This window comes from Vipera berus (genome assembly GCF_964194415.1).
Source record: "Vipera berus genome assembly, chromosome: 1".
In the NCBI taxonomy this organism is placed as follows: domain Eukaryota; kingdom Metazoa; phylum Chordata; class Lepidosauria; order Squamata; family Viperidae; genus Vipera; species Vipera berus.
In genome coordinates this window covers 261203820-261221781 of record NC_138202.1, presented here as the reverse complement: position 1 = coordinate 261221781, position 17962 = coordinate 261203820, and the positions used below count along the sequence as shown (strand labels likewise).

The 17962-nt window shown below is 37.9% G+C and overlaps 2 protein-coding genes across 2 annotated transcripts in view; one reads left to right on the top strand and one right to left on the bottom strand.

Moving 5' to 3' along the window:
- Positions 1–2660: 2660 nt before the first annotated feature.
- The window catches only part of CLVS2 (clavesin 2), a gene marked incomplete at both ends in the record, with an annotated part of 35147 nt that continues 19845 nt past the window's right edge, over positions 2661–17962 (bottom strand). Inside the window, 3 exons of the mRNA XM_081326793.1 lie at positions 2661–2748; positions 5016–5236; positions 7020–7130. Coding sequence (XP_081182919.1) covers positions 2661–2748; positions 5016–5236; positions 7020–7130 — 420 coding nt within the window. The remainder of the gene's footprint in view (positions 2749–5015; positions 5237–7019; positions 7131–17962) is intronic.
- LOC308660495 (small ribosomal subunit protein eS17-like) lies at positions 9777–10236 on the top strand. The gene has a single exon (XM_081314892.1). It carries the CDS (start codon positions 9796–9798, stop codon positions 10201–10203), a length of 408 nt encoding a protein of 135 aa, XP_081171018.1. The 5' UTR covers positions 9777–9795; the 3' UTR covers positions 10204–10236.

The window sequence follows — 17962 nt, the reverse complement described above, 5'->3', positions numbered from 1 at the left end:
GATTAATTGCTATTGCCAGTTCAATATCTTCTCAGCAGTAATTCTGAATGCATTTACATGTAGTCTAATGCAGAGTTCCCCAATCTTTCCAGATTAGCAGCCCAGGTGGGGAGGAGGAAAGAGGTGATGGTTGTGTAGGAGGGGCAGACATGTGTGTGTGTGCATGAGCACCTGTTGCTTTTGTGAGTGAGGCCATGAGCACCCACAACGGTCGTGCAAGTGGAGCTGCGAGTGCCCATGAGTAGAACCGCAAGCACCTGTTGCACTCACACGAGTGGGGCTGTGCATGAGCACATACACGTGCACACCAGCCAGCCACTCACATGGCCCAGTTGTGAACAGGCCATGGACTGGTAGTGGGCTGTGGCTCACAGGTTGGGGACTCCTGCTCTAATGTCTCAGCAAGTGACCATACATAGCAACACATGGCTGGCCAGGGAAGTGAAGTAAGGTTGGATCTTTTTAATATTTGGATGACAAACCCTCAGGAAATCTCCAACTATAAGCTAGACTAGGAAGCAAAAATAAAGAAATAAAAAAGAAGGCAGTAGCAGTGATTATTCAGGAAAAAAATCATGAATAATCACCGTGTCAAGCTCAATGTGAAGACTTCACTTTTTGCTTACTTTTTGTAATCTTTCCAAGGAAGCTGTAGCATATCCTAAGAGATGCAAGTGTTGTTTCAGAGACATGCCTTGAACTCTGATGTGATCAGCATCAGTCTTGCTAAGGCATTTCTACCAGTAGTGATCAGTTCTGATGCACTAATCCAACATTCTTCCACTGAGAATTTTCTGCTTAACACATAGGACATTTTAGATATAAAAAGTATACATTTTTAGTGGAACTTTCCTACTGAAGTCTTATGCTCACCCCTACAAGGATCCTCTTGAGGACACATCACAAGAGATGGAAGTTTATGGTGTAACTTTGTATGTAGCCCTATACCACCAAAATGAGGATGATTTAATCAACACAAGGTAAAGAGAAATTAAGGCAAATGCGCCTTTCTTATCTTAGCATTCAATTGCATATAAAATGGTCTAGCAGGTACTACAGCCTAACATTATATTAATAGTAATTAGTAATGGAAATGACTCACCAGAAAACACATTTCTGGTGAAAAGAGTAAACATCTGAATCACACAACAATGGTAGAGCCAAAATGAGATGTAATAGTCCACCCATGAAGCCTGCAGGGATAATCTCTGAAATGAGTAGAGTGATCAGAACATATTCATGCTTTTTTTCCCCAACCAAAGACCTTTAAAATTAGTATTACAATGTATTACAATCCTTGTGACCAAGGATTTCAAGTATCCTTGAAAGCTTATTCATAATACTTTTTTTTGCAAGCAAGAGATCTTGTCATTCCTGTTAAACTGTACTGTAATATTAAATCTTTCTGAAGGAAAGATAGTTGTAGGGTGCAACTCTTGTTTTGATGTACGGCAGAAATACACATGCATATCAGCACAATCAAAGATGAAGACACACTCCTAAACTACAGTCCACTTCAGGTACTGTTTGATCTTCTGAGGTAAAAATGTTATTTCAGTCTAATATGGCACATATCTCATCTACACAATTACATCACAAACAAAAGATGGCCTTAGCATGGCATTGCAGCACACCATTCTTCTAACAATTGAGTTTTGCTCCAAGGAGGATGATGTACTTAATATTTTACTAACAATGACATTGCCTTAATATACAATATATAATAAACTCTAAACACACCAAATAGGTATGATTTTTTTATAAATCCTTGATTAAATATACTTATCTACCAATGACACTTTATATGTATAGAGACTGGTAAAAATATATAGATATGTATCCAGACTTTTGTTTCGTACAGTTTAGAAATCATTCATCCATCTGCGAAGTAGAAGGAGCAGAGGATTACGAAATAGGTTCCACAAGGATAAAGTTCTCAGATAGGGAACCAAGATGAGACTTCTTTCATGTTCAGGAACCAAACAGCTCTCAAAATCCAGATTGTGAAAATCAGATGTCTCCAAAAAATATACCAAGAAATGGTATTCAGCTTCTTGTCACTATAGCTATTTCTTTTCTTTCTTTCCCCCCCCCCCAGTGAATTATTTTGTAATCTCTGCGATGAGCTCTGGCAAGGTTTGTGGCAATCTTCTAAACCAGCAAATCTGAGTTACGATGTCTATGGATCTTATCTTGCTAAATGGAAACTGCAAGAAATGAATAAAGCAGTATGGCAGCTGAGATATGGCTTTGTATAAAAAGGATGACATCTACCTAGGGTCTGATTTTCTGTTTTTTGTCTGAGTTCATTCTGTTCTTTTATAGTGCCTTCATCTGACACATTAATGGCCACTTTATTTTCTTTTTTTCCTGTAGTATAATTCCTATCATTACTTACAAATGCACAGAGAAGGAAAAGACTATTTACAAACAGGTTGGCACTTAAGAGAATATATTATTCATATTTTCTCCTGTTTATTTTTTTTCCCCACCCTGTTTTCCAGTTGAGTGGTAGCTAGGATGCCTGGCAAAACCTGCTGCCTCATTAGAATATGCTACGTTAACATGAAAAATAGGACTCCAACTTGTACATTCTTTCTCGACGGATGGCTCTGAAAAGCAATAGCTTCCACCCTAATTCATATTTGACGCTCAGGCTGCTAGTCAAGTGAAAGCAATGGCTGCATGTTTTCTTCTTCATTTTTATCCATGCGCTTGAGCACTCCGGGGTCCACAACAGATTGAGACCTAGAAAAATATTAAGCAACGACCAATTGTGACTCATTTTAGCAACAACGAAAAGGCAAGCTCCTTCGCATTATAAAAAACCACGTCAGTGACCAGAAAATATGCTTGGGGAATAGGATGGATGATGCAAGACCCTCCTGAAAAGAAATCAGCCATGTTTCCTAAAGCGGCAATGAAAAAAAGTGATTTAAAGGTCAGATTTGGCCAGCAGGCCTCTCCTTTCAGTCTATTGTGGCTTTTGCTGACATGCATTCTCCACCTAAATGCCAACCTTCTTTTTTTAAAAGCTGGTTAACTTTGAGGCTGCCACTTCCAGATGGGTGGGAGTGATTTTCTTCCCAGTTACCTCCCTCATGCCTTGCCTTTGCCATTAAGGGAGGTAAAGGCTGAATGACGTTTGATTCCATGTTGCTAGGGAGCACTTTTCTGCCCCTTATTTTATATGTCTCCAGTTCTTCATTCCCAGAAGCCCTTCACTCAAAAGTCTTCACTATAGCTAGGAAGACAAGCTGATCAACTAGAAAAAAGTGCATCTGAAAGTTTACAGCTGATAGTCTTCAGAGGAATGGGCAAAGGTTGGTTAGGGAGCAGCCTTTTATACCATCCATCTGAAAGAGGGCTTTGGGGGATGGGGAGGGGGTTCCATCAAAAGTTGATGGGCAATTGACAGCTTGCACAGGATGATGTTCCCATGAGGGAAAGGCCCCAGCTTATTGTACATGAAATTGCACGTGAATATTGCATGTGAAAAGGACCGCAAAGGCTCTGTTACAAAATAAGAACTAAAAGAGGGTGTTGCAGCATTTGCCTGAAGCGATGTGGGCAGTTCAAGTAGAATTAGGCATGGATGCAATCCTCCAGCCAAGTTCAGCTCAGCAAACTTGGAATATTTCACAGCTTAGCAGCTCAGCAACGAACTGCAACCACTGTGGAACTGTAAGGCTCTTCTATATGCAGATCACAGCACAGAAGTGCAAAACTATATGCAATTCCTTCCCCAGTAAGACTGTCTAGCTTGGTATTGAAAGAATTGTGCAGCATCTGGATAAACAGTGTGGGAGATACAAGTTGGTATGACGGATGCATGCTAACTATACCCTTGTGCATGCTAAGCACAGGCTTTACTTGCTTTGTGCTAGGGTCATGTTCCTGCAAAACCTGCCTAAAGTAAATTCACCTACTGTAAAGTGAGGAAAATCTGCATATGTATGAGAAAACTTGCCTATTTACAAGGCTTTCAAGCTAACACTCAGCTTCAAAGCTGACCTTTAAAATCAACTGATTTCCCACTCCAACTCACCCTTCAATGGTTCCCTATATCAGTTTTATTTTCATTGCGTAAATGAATGATAATGGCATTCTAACAATGGGAACTAGTAAGTAGATGTTCTGGCCTCCATGTTCAGAAGCTAGAGATCATGAAGTGAGAAATGCAAATGCAGAGGGAATACTAAAATCCACAATGAGAGGGGTGGGAAAAGGGAAAGGATAAGCAACAAGGATAACTGAGAGGGCTCAGTCCAAGGTCCTAGAGAGCATATGCTTCACTACATTTACCAGGATGGGTATTCTTTAGTTCCTAGGGAAAATAGTCATAGGTACAGCTTGCATAGGTACAGCAAGTTTCCCAGGTCTGATAAATTTGCAAAAGGATTTTTTCTCCCTCTCTCTTTTTTGGTGGAAGTGTCTGAAGAATGAAAAGTTGGTCTCCTCTCTGATTATGCACAAGCATAATGATGCATAGATGCCTTGTAAGTAGTACATCTCTCTATCCAGAGAGGGAGCATCTTCATCCATAATACTGCTTTATTTCCTCCTCTATGCTCTGTTTCTCCTCCTATATAGAGAAAGGGAATTTTCTGCTTACAAATGGGAGCTGAAATCAGCTGTTCTGATCGGAACAAGATTGGAAGCAATTCTTTGCTCCTCTATATAGAGAAGGACTGGGAGGAGAATTGAGCTGCCTTCCAAGCAAAGGAAAGAATACCAGAGGAGGGTGTTCAAGGAGGAGAGAAGCAGTTCCAGATTGCCATGTGAGCAATCTGATCCAAATATTGAGTTAGTGTCCCATCCCTTTTTTTTGAAATTAGGGCCCCATAATGTAAGAGAAAAGCATAGATAGTCATCTGTCAAAAATGGTATAGGGTCTCTTTCTTAAGCAGGGGTTTGGACTAGATGAGGTCCCTTCCAACTCTGTTATTCTATTGTCTATTTGACCTGGGAGATCACCTAGGCATCTCCTGCTTCAGAAGACATCATGAACTCACCTCTTCATGGATTTGGGTGAGAGCTCCTTTTCAACTTCTTTTGCAGATGTGTTATAGGAGTCCACACTATATTCACTGTCATCATCGTACTCATGATCTAGCAGTGTTCTTGCCCAGGTGCCCATGTCATAAGGTGGAAGCATTCCTCCAAATTCAGAAGGAAGAATTTCAGGATGAATCAACTGGTGCAGACTGTTGAGGTTGTTTCCATGGAGAAATATCTAGGGAAAAGAGGAATATAATAAACTGTAAAGTTATCAGAATCTATAATAATAAAATATGGCTATCTGAAAAGCTGGAGAGCTCAAAGATGCGGTTTTTACCACAGAAGATTTCCCAAACATTTCAGAAGATTAAAAAAAATGCAATTGGTTACCTAAACATGCTGCTGAAAGATTACTCATATTCTCATATTTTTACTTCCAAATAACATTTGGAATCCAATGAAAATGAATCCTCTTCTATAATCCAAATTGCTCTAAGCATGTCCTTCTCAATTGCACAAGGCAAACTATGAGGAACATTCAAGGACATGTCAGGGTGCCTTTTTTAAAGGCATTTTTAAATGGATCCTTAAGGTCTTCAGCCCGTTCAGGTATTACTAACATACTTGTAAAGAGGCTTATGCACCCACTGATTTAGAAGAATTAGGATCACCCAAGTTCACAATACAGTGAAAAGAAGAAAATATATTACATTGGCACAATACAAGCTCCGCCCCAATGGTAGCGCATCATGAAATTACATGCATATCTAAGAGGGTCAGAGCTTAAGACCCCAAAGGTGCAATACATCTCTCCCCATTTTGATCTGAAGCCTTCAGATGCCCATGATCCACTGAATAACAAAAAGTCCAAAAAGATGACTATTTACTAATTTATTAATTACCTAAAGGTTTTGACTCGGTAGACCACAACAAATTGCGGTTAGCCTTTAAAAATGTGAGTATACCCAGGGTTTTCCCTCTGCCTTTTGAAGAAGGCATATGATGATCAAGAAGTAACAATTGGAATGGAATACTAAGCAACAATTTAAAAAGGAGATCAATAGAGGACCAGGTGACTGGATAATATTACTGATGACAGAAGCAACAGTTTACAAGAATTCAAAGAGGTTACTAACAGACAATTCTGTTAGAATGGTACCCATTAGGTCACAAAGAGAAGCAACTGGAAAACTGAAGAACTTAACTGCCTTCAGCTTCTATAGAATTTGGTATTAAGCTTCCAAAGAGCAAGCTTATTAAATTCTCAATTTCAAGATGCTTTTGAAAATTGCCTGCAGCTTAAAAAAAAAGACACCTTGGGACCTAAGTGAGAGGCATGGTTTTCAGGTGAATGTATGCATGTCATTCTGTGTGTGGGTTTAATGGTGTTGTCACCTTGTGCACTTCCAATTCAAAGTAGAATAATGATTTTTTTTACTATTTTTACATACTGCATTGATAAGCATTAGACAAGAAATACAGAAACGAAGTGAACCCTAGAGTTCAACCAACACTTATCTTTAAGCTGCTGGATGAGATTCCATTGAACACATCCGTCATGGACTATGTGAATATATAGAAATAATACTTTTTACCAAGATTACATAGCTTAATTCTCCCATTTCAGAACAGTGATTTTAAGATGAACCAAATCTGCTTAGGCAGCTGTGCAAATAACTATTCAGCTTTTAATAAATGGGACTGACTTGGGCCATTCAAGAAACAATGAGTCGAAAACCCATTTTATCCTTTGCTGTATTCTAAAATGTCTTAGTGTTGGTATGTACAATGAGAGCTTATGCATCAGAGACAAATTCCTTGTGTATCCAGTCACAGTCGGCCGATAAAGAATATTCTAAGTCTAATTGTATTGATGTTTTATCTGCCATACTGTATGTATATAATTAAGGTCACAAAACAAGACACTGCAAACATGTATTTGTTCTTTAGTTTTCAAGGCTATTGGTCCTTTCATAAAGTTATGGAAATATGATGGAAACAAAGATGAATAAAATTACCCTCTTCCTTGTCTTCTCCTTTAAAAACGGACGTATAACTGTATAAAGGGCATGAATGTACCATGGCTGATTGACAAAATGAATTCCTCCAAATCGAGCAGGGAAACTGTCCTAGAAGAGAACACAAAATAAAAAGGAGATGTTTTACTTTATTTGCCACTTTCTCTATATCTTTAGCAGAGCTGTGAAAACAGGTCGTCCTCGACTTATGACCACAATTAAGCACAAAATTTCTGTTGCTAAGCAAGACAGTTGTTAAATGAGTTTTGCCCCATTTTATGACCTTTCTTACCACAGTTGTTAAGTGAATCACTGAAATTGAAAACTTCTCAGTTGAAGTTACTTGTCAAAAGATTAGAAAAGGGGATCACATGACCCCGGGACACTGAAACATGAGTCAGTTGCCAAGTGTCTGAATTTTGATCCCATGACCATGGAGATGCTGCAACGTTTGCATGAAAAAATGGTCATCAAGTCTTTTTTTTTTTTTAGTGCTGTGGAACTTTGAACAGCCAATAAATGAACTGTTGTAAGTTGAGGAGTTACACAAATTCATGCTCACAATAAATGTGCAGCCAGGTTTCACTATAAAGATTAAGATACACACCATACAAACATACATAAGCAGTATGTTTAAAATCATGTCTTCAGACTAGAGATTTTTCTTATGCAAGCTTATTAAACAAAAGTTGTCTTCCACTTCAGGACAGTAATTCTGTATCCAGTTACAAATCTGGGACAAGAATTCTAATAAAGAGAGCGGATGGTTTCTGCCAAGCAACAATGGACATATTTTCAGCCTATATTATTTGCCACCATATAATCTTTCCATTTTACATACAGAAATTTGCATGCATTTATTTTTACTTGAAACTATGATTATGTTTTAACATATAGTATGTTCTTAAGCATGATTCCTATCATTGATTAAAAATTGGAGGCAGGAAGGAGAGGATTTAAATGTTTTAATAAATTAAAACAGCAGTTTGATTATTCCGTGTTAAATTATTTATGCGTATAACTGTTGGGTTTCAGTTGAATAACCGAAGTGTGAACGCTGCATGCTTATTTGCTATTATGTCTCTAGCTCTTAGTTTGAACACCTCCAGTGAGGTTTTATCATAGTGTGTTCCATTGTTCAATGGCTCCTAGTGTCAAGAAATTGATCTAAATATTTGGCCTGAATTTCCTTCGTTTTCATTTCAATCCTCCAATCTTTTTCTGCTCTAAATTTCAACAAAGAATAGAGCTGTCCTTTATTGCAAGTAGAACCTTTTCAATTGTTGAAAATGGCAACTATATCTTACCACAGTCTTCTGTTTTGTAAGTTAAAAATTAAAGCTTTTTAAAACCCTCAATAATCAGCTTGATAGCCAGCCCACCTATCTGGAGGTATCTTTTCCATTCCACTACAACTTCCTCATCTCTCTTTTAAATAAATATCCTACCAAGAACTGGACATAGTACTCCAAATACGGATGAATCAGTAAAGATTGCATACTCCTAGAATCAATAGGTCCCAAGATCCAGAGCCACTCAGTCTTTCCAGGAGTCAGCTGAAAACTGTTGTTCCGCATCCAGATTCTCACAGCCTCCATACACTGAATAAAATGTTCATGGCATTGCTTAACTCACCAAAGGCTGAGATAGATAGTTGGATGTCATTAGCATACTGATGATAATTCATCCCATGGCAATGGATGAACTAACACACCGGCCCGATGTAGATGTTGAAGCAAAGAGAGAGCACTGATCCTTGAGGCCTATTCTCCTTTCTAATATATAATCAGGTCTAATATTAGATCATCAGTTTGCATCACAGAAATTTCTCCCCATTTCAGTGAGTTCCATCAATATTCTTGAATCAGATATGCTGGTAAGTTGTCAATTTCTTCAAAACTTTTAAAAGTGCTGACCTAAACTCTCAGAATATCTAGCACCACAGGTAGATATCATGAGGTATAAAGAAACTAGATTTAACATTTGTTACATTTTACAGTCAATTGTTTTGGCTGGGGATCCTTAGTTGTCTTTACACTTTCAATCTAAAATTGTTAAATGAACTTATTGAAAAAAATCTTTTCCAATTCTCTGAAGTCCATTGGTATTTTCCATCTCATTAATATTTTTGAGCTAAAATAGAACCATTGACAGTCTTCCTGAATGATGGATCATGTATGTATGTATATGTATATATAATATAATTATAAGACAGAAGTGTCCTGGGTGATTTTATATATGAATGAAAGAGAACAGACAATACAAGAAGTGTGATTACATTTAAGGAGCCCATTTAAGTAAGAAAAATCCCCTCAGAGGAAGCTAGAAGAAAAACTTCTTAGTAATTTTCCAGAGGCATTGCAACCCGTTACTTATGATAGAAACAATTATTGATTGGCAAGGGGCCAGACTAACACTTACTGTAGCAAAAGATAAGAATAAAAATGGAAGGAAAAAAAACATTCTTCCTTAGGGAGAGTAAGACAAGGATGGAAAGTCTTGGCAGTTTTTCTTGTCATAAATGAAACACTATTATAGGTAATCTTCAATTTACAACCATTCATTTACCCACCATTCGAGGTTACAATGGAATTGAAAATGTGATTTACAACTATTTCCCCATGGTCACGTGATCAAAATTTGGGATCTTGGCAACCGGCACTTACAATGGCTGCAGAAACCCAGGGTCATGTGATCACCATTTGCAACATTCCTAGCTAGATTCTGACAAGTGAAATCAATGGGGACAGCCCCTTTCCAACCGGGAGCTGCCAAGATGGGATGTGTCTGTACGAAGATGGTGAAAAAAGCAGCCCGGGTGATCATTGAAAAATATTACACTCGCCTTGGAAATGACTTCCACCCAAACAAGCGAGTGTGTGAGGAGACCGCCATCATCCCCAGCAAGAAACTGCGGAACAAAATTGCTGGGTATGTCACCCATTTGATGAAATGCATTCAAAGAGGGCCAGTCAGAGGTATCTCCATCAAACTACAAGAAGAGGAAAGAGAAAGAAGGGCTAACTATGTTCCAGAGGTCTCTGCCCTGGATCAGGAGATCATTGAAGTGGATCCAGATACCAAGGAAAAGTTGAAGTTTCTGGACTTTGGCAGCCTGTCCAACCTGCAGGTAACACAGCCCACCATAGGGATGAACTTCAAAACTCCAAGAGGTGCCATCTAAAGTCATTTCCATGTTGTCACTTTTACAATAAATGGGGGCAGCTGGATTCACTTAACAATTGCACAATTCACTTGTCATAAGTGGAGGACTACCTGTACAGAAGAAGTAAGAAATTTCTGCCCATTAAACCACATGACAGGTTGCTAGGAAAGAGAACTCCTAGACCAGAGATGTCTGCAGGATAGGTCAAATGACAAAAAGAGTAGTATTATGAGCTGACGACAAGTGATGTATACATATTAAAGAGAGAAAGAGACAGCAAACATGAAGGGGTTTTATGAGATTTGTGAAATGAGGGAGACATTTTTCACTTCTTCAGCAAGTTTTAGTTCAGGATTTGCTAGAGGCTTTTTATTACAGTATGGAAGGAAAGTCAGATAAGAGTTAATGTCTATCACTAAGAAAACAGGAGGAAATAATGAAGGAAAGGAAGGCAGAAAGGGCATCTGATGGAAAGTTTATAGCAATAAAATATTAGATTTCAAAGAGAATAAACATGAAGATGGGAAAAGTAGAGAACAAGATAGAGTAACTTTCTTTCAGAAGCAGTTATGCAAGATAAGAAAGAAACTCTTAGTTACAAAGTCTGTGTGTCGGCAACCCAGTGAGTAGCCGGAAACCAATGGGTTTCTTTAGGATTCAAAGGCAATAAGGTTAGGTCAGAGTAAAATGCCAAAGAGGATTTTATTGAATAAATGTTCAGAGAGTTAACAGAGAAAAATATACCAATCTTTATACCTTTAGCATGCCAGGAATCCCCAAAAGAGCAGCAGAACACCCTGAAGTTGGCATTTCTGCAGAAGTCTCCCAGTACTTTGGGTCTACATTGCGATAGTCAACACTGAACTACTCAATTCTTGACAGACTGTGAACATGCAGGGCTTCCAGTGAGGCAAGGGAAAAAAATGCCTGATTTTTTTTTCCCAGTGTGTGGATTCTCAAAGCATTATGGCTGAAAAGGAAGCTGGATGAGAGATCCAGACTGCCAACATTCTCTCGAGAACAGAGAGAGATCTGGAGATTGTTGATATGTACTCCAAACATCTGATTTTGTGTGAGTAGAAATCAGGACAGCACCACAATCCTTCTTGTTTTCAAACCCATAATATATCATGGAAGGTACACTTAACACCTTGGCAAAACCCTATGGATTTCAGCTCTTTAGACTCCAAGCCATTAGGCCTTTAAAGAGATGAAGAAAGGAGAGGTTGAATGGTGAGCTCTGGAAAGGAAATCCTATCTACTGTAGTTGTGGAATGGTGAAATCCCATGCAAACTTATTGAGAAGTAATTTCCATCAAGTATTGGATTTTATTCTGATTGAATCATGCTGAACATCTATCAGCTGCAATTTGGCATATCCGTAAAATGACTATATTTGCATCTGGAGAACCTGACTATTGTTTTCAATCATTTTCACTTTATTGTTTTGTAGCAACTGTGATGGGAGATTACTTTCTTATGACTTGTGTTCAAATCTAAGAAGGGATATCAATGTGCAAAAAGATGGCCTTTGGCATACAAAGAGAAACATAGTCTGTTATCCATCTGTCACTGCTCTTTAGAAATGCATAACATTGTATATGTATCTTCTCTCAGAGTTACCATCTGTTTATACGCCTCATTTAATAAAACTGTGGGGAGGGGGCTGAGAGTGTACTGTACCTGTATGTACATTTAATTGTTCTTCCTCCATTCTTGTCTGATGTTTCTCCATGGGAGCATCTCTCTGTTCCTTTCTGAGCATTTGCAGTTTTATTTCAATTATTTTTATTCAAGGTCTGTTTTTAGCGCATTTGGCAGAAAAAAGATCTGGAATGTTTTAACAATAAAGTTATTTATTCTTGATGTATTACATGTACTTCCTGCCTTTCATTTCAGAGCATGAGTAGGCTGTAATGCTACCTGAGAATAAATTTGGGGAATGGGGGAGGGGGGAATTGCCTAGGAAATGTGAGATAAGAGAGGCCATAGCCTAGAACTGGGTGGAGGAAGAAGCTCAAAGAGCTTAAAGAAGACGGTAGGAGATTTGTACTTTCAGACTTTCAAGATTAATATTTTTAATTAATTAAATTTATATAGCTGGTCATCTCATGAGAAATGGTTCTAGGCAGCATACAACAGTCATCTGGGGATGACTAATATAGCTTTACAATAAAGTAGAATTCATTCATCTAGTTGTGTTTCCTGTCTGGTCTATCTGGGAAGGCTGACACGATGCATACATAGAGGTTCCTTCTATTTTTCCCATAACAATGACCAAGATGGTAATTTGGACTAAGAAAGTATGACTAGTTCAAGGTTACCTGATGATTTCTTTTTTTATATCTGAGAATGGACAGGAATAGGGATCTCCTCACTCCTAACATCTTAATCAGTACACCACACAAGCCTTATGATAAGCACAGGATTGGGGCCTCCTGTTCAACGTTAGGAAGTCATTGAGATGTAATAGCAATGTTCGTTTTCAGCCATGGAAGCTCAGTGGATACCTTTGGACCAGGCACTATTTCTCAGTCTATTCTTCCTCACAAAGCTATTACGGTGAAAAAATGAAATGAAATGAAATGAGAGAGTGCTATGTTTGCTCCCTTGATCACCAGCACAGAAAATAGAATAACCTCTAAAAAATAAAGGGAAGACCTTAAAGTATTCCTTAAAGTCTCAGGAAAACCTATTGCACTTAACATGGGTATAATATATTTAGGGGGAATTATTTACTTACAAAACTGTGGGGAACAATAGTGTTACAATCTAATAGATTCCTCTTAAGGTCAGTTATGCTATTGCTGTCCAGAGGCCTCAAGGTGCTGAAACACAATAATATGTAGTTCATGCATCAAATCTGTCCCTGTTGACAAAATAAGGCTCTCAAAAATCCCAGAAAGTTGCTTTCAAGCTAACTGAATAAATCCAAGCTGAAGCCGAACCAAAACTTCATTTTGGGAGGTATTTTATGAGAAGTCAAATGATTGATGGGAGCCAGATATCAACAGCAGAGCAAATGTTCTGCTTGCTGAATATCCAGATATTCAGATGAGTCTCATCTGAAACTCTAGAAAGTGAATGCTGATCAGCATACATAATACTGAGTTGGTAGGACTAAAAACATCTAACTTAATAAAAGCCAGTTTTCTATGATTCATCTGGGTTGTAGCTGCTGTGGTCCACAAAGCTTAGCTCTTATTGTGCAGCTGAGCTTTGTGTGCCAGAGCAGTTACAACACATATGAATCATCAAAAATTGGCTTTTATTAAGTTAGATGCTTCTTTTTTAAGTAAGACCACAATATAAACATTTGCTTTATCCAGTTCTGATCATTGGCCTGTCCTCTCTAGCACGTAGTGGCTCTTTACTTTGTGTAAATCACATGCTCTACAGATTTTATAGTGTTTGATTGCTGTTCCAGTCTACCATGAAAATTCTGATAAATAATAATAATAACATGTTACATAACATTATTCAAGATGATTTATTATCTACTATAAAAATATGTATTGAGATTTGCATGACAAGACACAAAAGAAAATCTTTGCCCTATGGAAATCTATGCAGCAATGCTTTGCGCTGGTGTGAACTTCACCAGTGAAATCATGTTTACAATTGGAACAAATTACTTACCATGGAGAGTGTAAATGTGAATTTAAACTAGTGAACATTCATAATTCTATTTGTCTCTCAAGCACCATTCACGTACAAAATATGCATAATGTGCCACTATAAGTGTCATATAAGATGCTTAGTTTTGGAAAAGTCAAACGTAAAACAGCCATGACTAATAAATCCAGGTGTAATGTAATGTAGCACTGTAATGTAATGTAGGCAAATTTATCAAGCAATATACCTACCCATTGAAAGATAACTTCACAAAGAGTAATGCTGAAGATATCCCAGCAGTCAGTCAATTAATAGGACACCCAAGCTTTTTAATTAGTTGTCACCCTTACATTAAGTATGATGAAGTCAACATATCAGTGGCATAAAAGAAGTTTATGCTAATATTGCGCCCTGAATTACACATATAGCATATTCTCATAACCAGACTGAACTCAATGCTGATGACATAGAGACCCATGAAGAGTTTGGATACATATTATGAAAAGCTACAATCAATGAAGCTTTTCACCTTTGCATGCTCCCTATAATTAAGGGATATAATTTCTTACACATACACCTGACAGAAGCCCCATTCTAATATAAAGCTCATATGCTTTGATGTCTGAAAAAGCTTTGAAAGCAAAGGAGTGGAAATGATTCACTGATGGCCAACTGCGTTAGTATACTTTGTGCCATGCCTTCTCCTCAGACATCTCCTCTTAAAGAAAAATTATGAGGTTTCTGAATTATAAAATTATGAAGCAGCAGTTACTCTTGGACACTCTGAAGTGGAACAGAAAGATCCTTGGAGGATAGAGGCATCCAACTCTGAGACAGGTCTTCCAGCTGAGACAATACTTGGGAGTATCAGATGCCAAGAAATTCCTTCTGGATTACCAATACAACCCATTCGTGGCTTACTGTAATAATCTTACATATAGCTGACCTTTGATTAAGTCTCTGGGGGTCAAAATTCAAAAGTCTTCACTTTCAGAACAATTGTTGGAGCAATATTTATAAACACTTTGTTTGTTGGCAATGCCTTACTAGCTATCTTTTCCTTTGGAGACTTTTTAAACTTGTTTCAAAAGTGTTAGTGGTGACCAGGTGCAGCTTTATCCTAACCAAGGTATCTTGACTAGATTGTTTCAAATATGCTCTACCTAATCTCTGTAAATGTTCAGAAGTTATAGATACTCCAGAATGTTATGCCTTTTAATTATTGTCAATTCTTAAGAGAACCTTGATAAATACTCTGATATCTGTGTGAGAACTTCTAATCACTGTCTAGACTTAAGTAACATTTCTGTTCATGTTTTTTAAAAAACTTTCCCTGACTTAAGAGGCTTTTTTCTTTTGCATCTCATAAACTTCAGGGTGCATTTGATGAATGTGTGAGGGGTTTTTTGCATGGATATGTCTCAGTTTAAAATTCTCTTTTGAGAAATAATGTCCTAGCATCCTTTTCATGAAGATCGTCTTTAGTCTTTAACTGGTAGAACTGATTGCTTAGTCTTGGTTCTCTCTGAAGCTGTGTTTCATTGGCAGCTTTTAAAAACATATTTAAATATACTATTGAGACACTTATTTTAATAACTTTGGTTTGTGATTTTATTAAGAGTCCTTTTCCTTGTTAACTGCACTGGTGCTTTGTATGCATATTTCCATGTGCATACGATACTCATTTGATTTTCCTAATTTCCAGTTCTGTGTTGCATCCCTACATATTTGGGATGCAGTTTATCATGACTGTAGTAGATATTCTCATAATTTTGTGTCCATCTCTGATACAGAAAAACTAGGTTATGCAGAGTGAGAGGTGCCCAAAATAGGTGCTGGATAATGCAGGATACTGTAATGGTAATGTTGAGACACACAATAAGAACATTAACAGAAAGTATCAATTAAAATTACTGATAAATACTAATGATAAAACTTCCAGTAGCAACAAAGTGGTCATGTCACAGCAGTCTGACTTATGGTAAAAATTCTCCTAGCTAAAACAGATTGTTGAGCAGAGACTCTATGTCACAAAACTGTGAAGTTCGTGTGTGTGTGTGTGTGTGTGTGTGTGTGTGTGTGTGTGTGTGAGAGAGAGAGAGAGAGAGAGACAGACAGACAGACAGACAGACAGACAGACAGACAGACACAGAGACAGAGACAGAGACAGAGATTACTGATGATGTTACCTAGTTGGGTAATGAAATGTCTGCAAGAAAACCACCAAGCTCAGAGAGCACCAAGAATCCACAATTCAACCCTGAGTTACAAACATTCTCTTTTATCAGTACAGAGATAGGAAGCCATTGACCAAGAGAATAATTCTACTTCTCTTTATACCTAAAGAAAACCTAGTCTGCTAAATCAATCGCTCAATGGCTTGAGACAAGCAGGCTTTGCAGGTAGTTCCATTTCTATTTTCATGTTTTCTATTACATTTAAAAACATACCTAATGTTCTTCAAAATCGTTACAGGTTAAAAGAAATCTTGGCACAGTCTACATTTGCCCCTCACCTAAATATCTAAGATCTGTGTGTCTTTACACAATTTAATGCATATTTGCATGTTGAATCAGGTTCACCATGGTAATTGTCAAATTACTAGGGAACTGGTTTGCATTCAAGTACAGAGAAAATTACATTGATAACTCACCATGTTTCAGTTACATCTCTGATGTAATACCCACTCCTGCTCTCTAGTACCTAAAAGTAGCATCATTAACTGATCTGCCTTGAATTGCAGATGTGAATGCCTTTAGCATGGTTCCCTCATGCTGTGAGTGAGGAACAAGCACCAGCAGTGAACCCTCCACAGACAAGAGCAGTGATTATTTCCATCCAGTAGGCATGCAATGCGTGTGAAACCTGAGGAGGTAAATGTTTGATGACAGCTTGTCATTTGGACAAAAGTGAAGAGGCAGCAAAGCTTTTCAAAATTATGTATTTTAGAGAGTGTTTCTTAAAAAAAAATTCTAGGCAAGTAAAAGTCAAAACACGAATATAAAGCACGAAATATATCTTTCCACTGATTTGTTCTTTCCAACACATTGCCTTTGCTATCTTTTCTAATAAGCTACTGTATTTTCAGTCTGACTAACAGTATAATGACTAAGAGCAGGGAGAGTTGTGGTGTTGCATTGGCAGCACTTTTCTCGACATGAAAAGCTCTGCCCCCCTCCCCCCACCTGTCAATTTATATGTCATATCAACAGTATGGGTGTTTTCTCCAAAATAAGCTATGTGATCAGAATATATTGGCCTCTCCTATTTGGTGTGCTCAAGGTGAAAGGACTGTGACTCCTTTCTTCCCCAACCAAGAGTAACGATTTAGTAATCCAGCAGAGAAAGAACACATTTGGTGTAATGGTTAAGCACCAGACTAGAAACTGGGAGACTGGAGTTTTACTTCTGCCAGCTGGGTGACCCTGGGCCAATCTCTTTCTCTCAGTCCTAGGAAGCAAACAAGGCAAACCACTTCTGAAAAAACTTGCCAAGAAATCTGCAGGGGCTAATTCAAGAAGTCACCAGGAGTTATGGCTGATTTGAAAGTACCCTCCCCCCACAAAAAAACACCCAATATAGTGAGTACCAAAACTGTACCAGATGAACATCATTCCCCCCCCTCCCCACACCTATTTAGGTCTTTTGGAATATGGTATATTAAATAGATTAAATTTATTTTTGCTGAAAACACTGATGTTTTACTCTGATAGATGTGTTGATTTTGCTTTCACTAGTTCAGTGTATTCAAATTATGTTCCATCCCATGAAACAAAATAAACAAAATTATTTCCCTTCAGAGGAAACCAATCATTTTTTGCAAGACGTTGTTCAAGCACAGTTCCTTCAATGGGTTTACCTGGAGCGAAAACCGACTGCACATTAAGGAGTACTGTATTGTGCATATAGCTATAAGAAAAGGCAGCTGTTTTTCCTCAAAGAAATTAAACTCTCAAAAGTTGTTATTGATTTGCTATAATGCATTGTTGACAACAGACTAAGTGGAAATTGTATTAGTGGAACTTAACAAAGCCAGCATGCAAAACAAGTTTGAGGGCCTCTATTTTTTCCTTAAGCAAAAATTCTGAAAATCAGTTTTATTTTGTACCTTCTTAGTTGCATGATACTACCAATAATATTCTAAATATGCTATGGAACATTT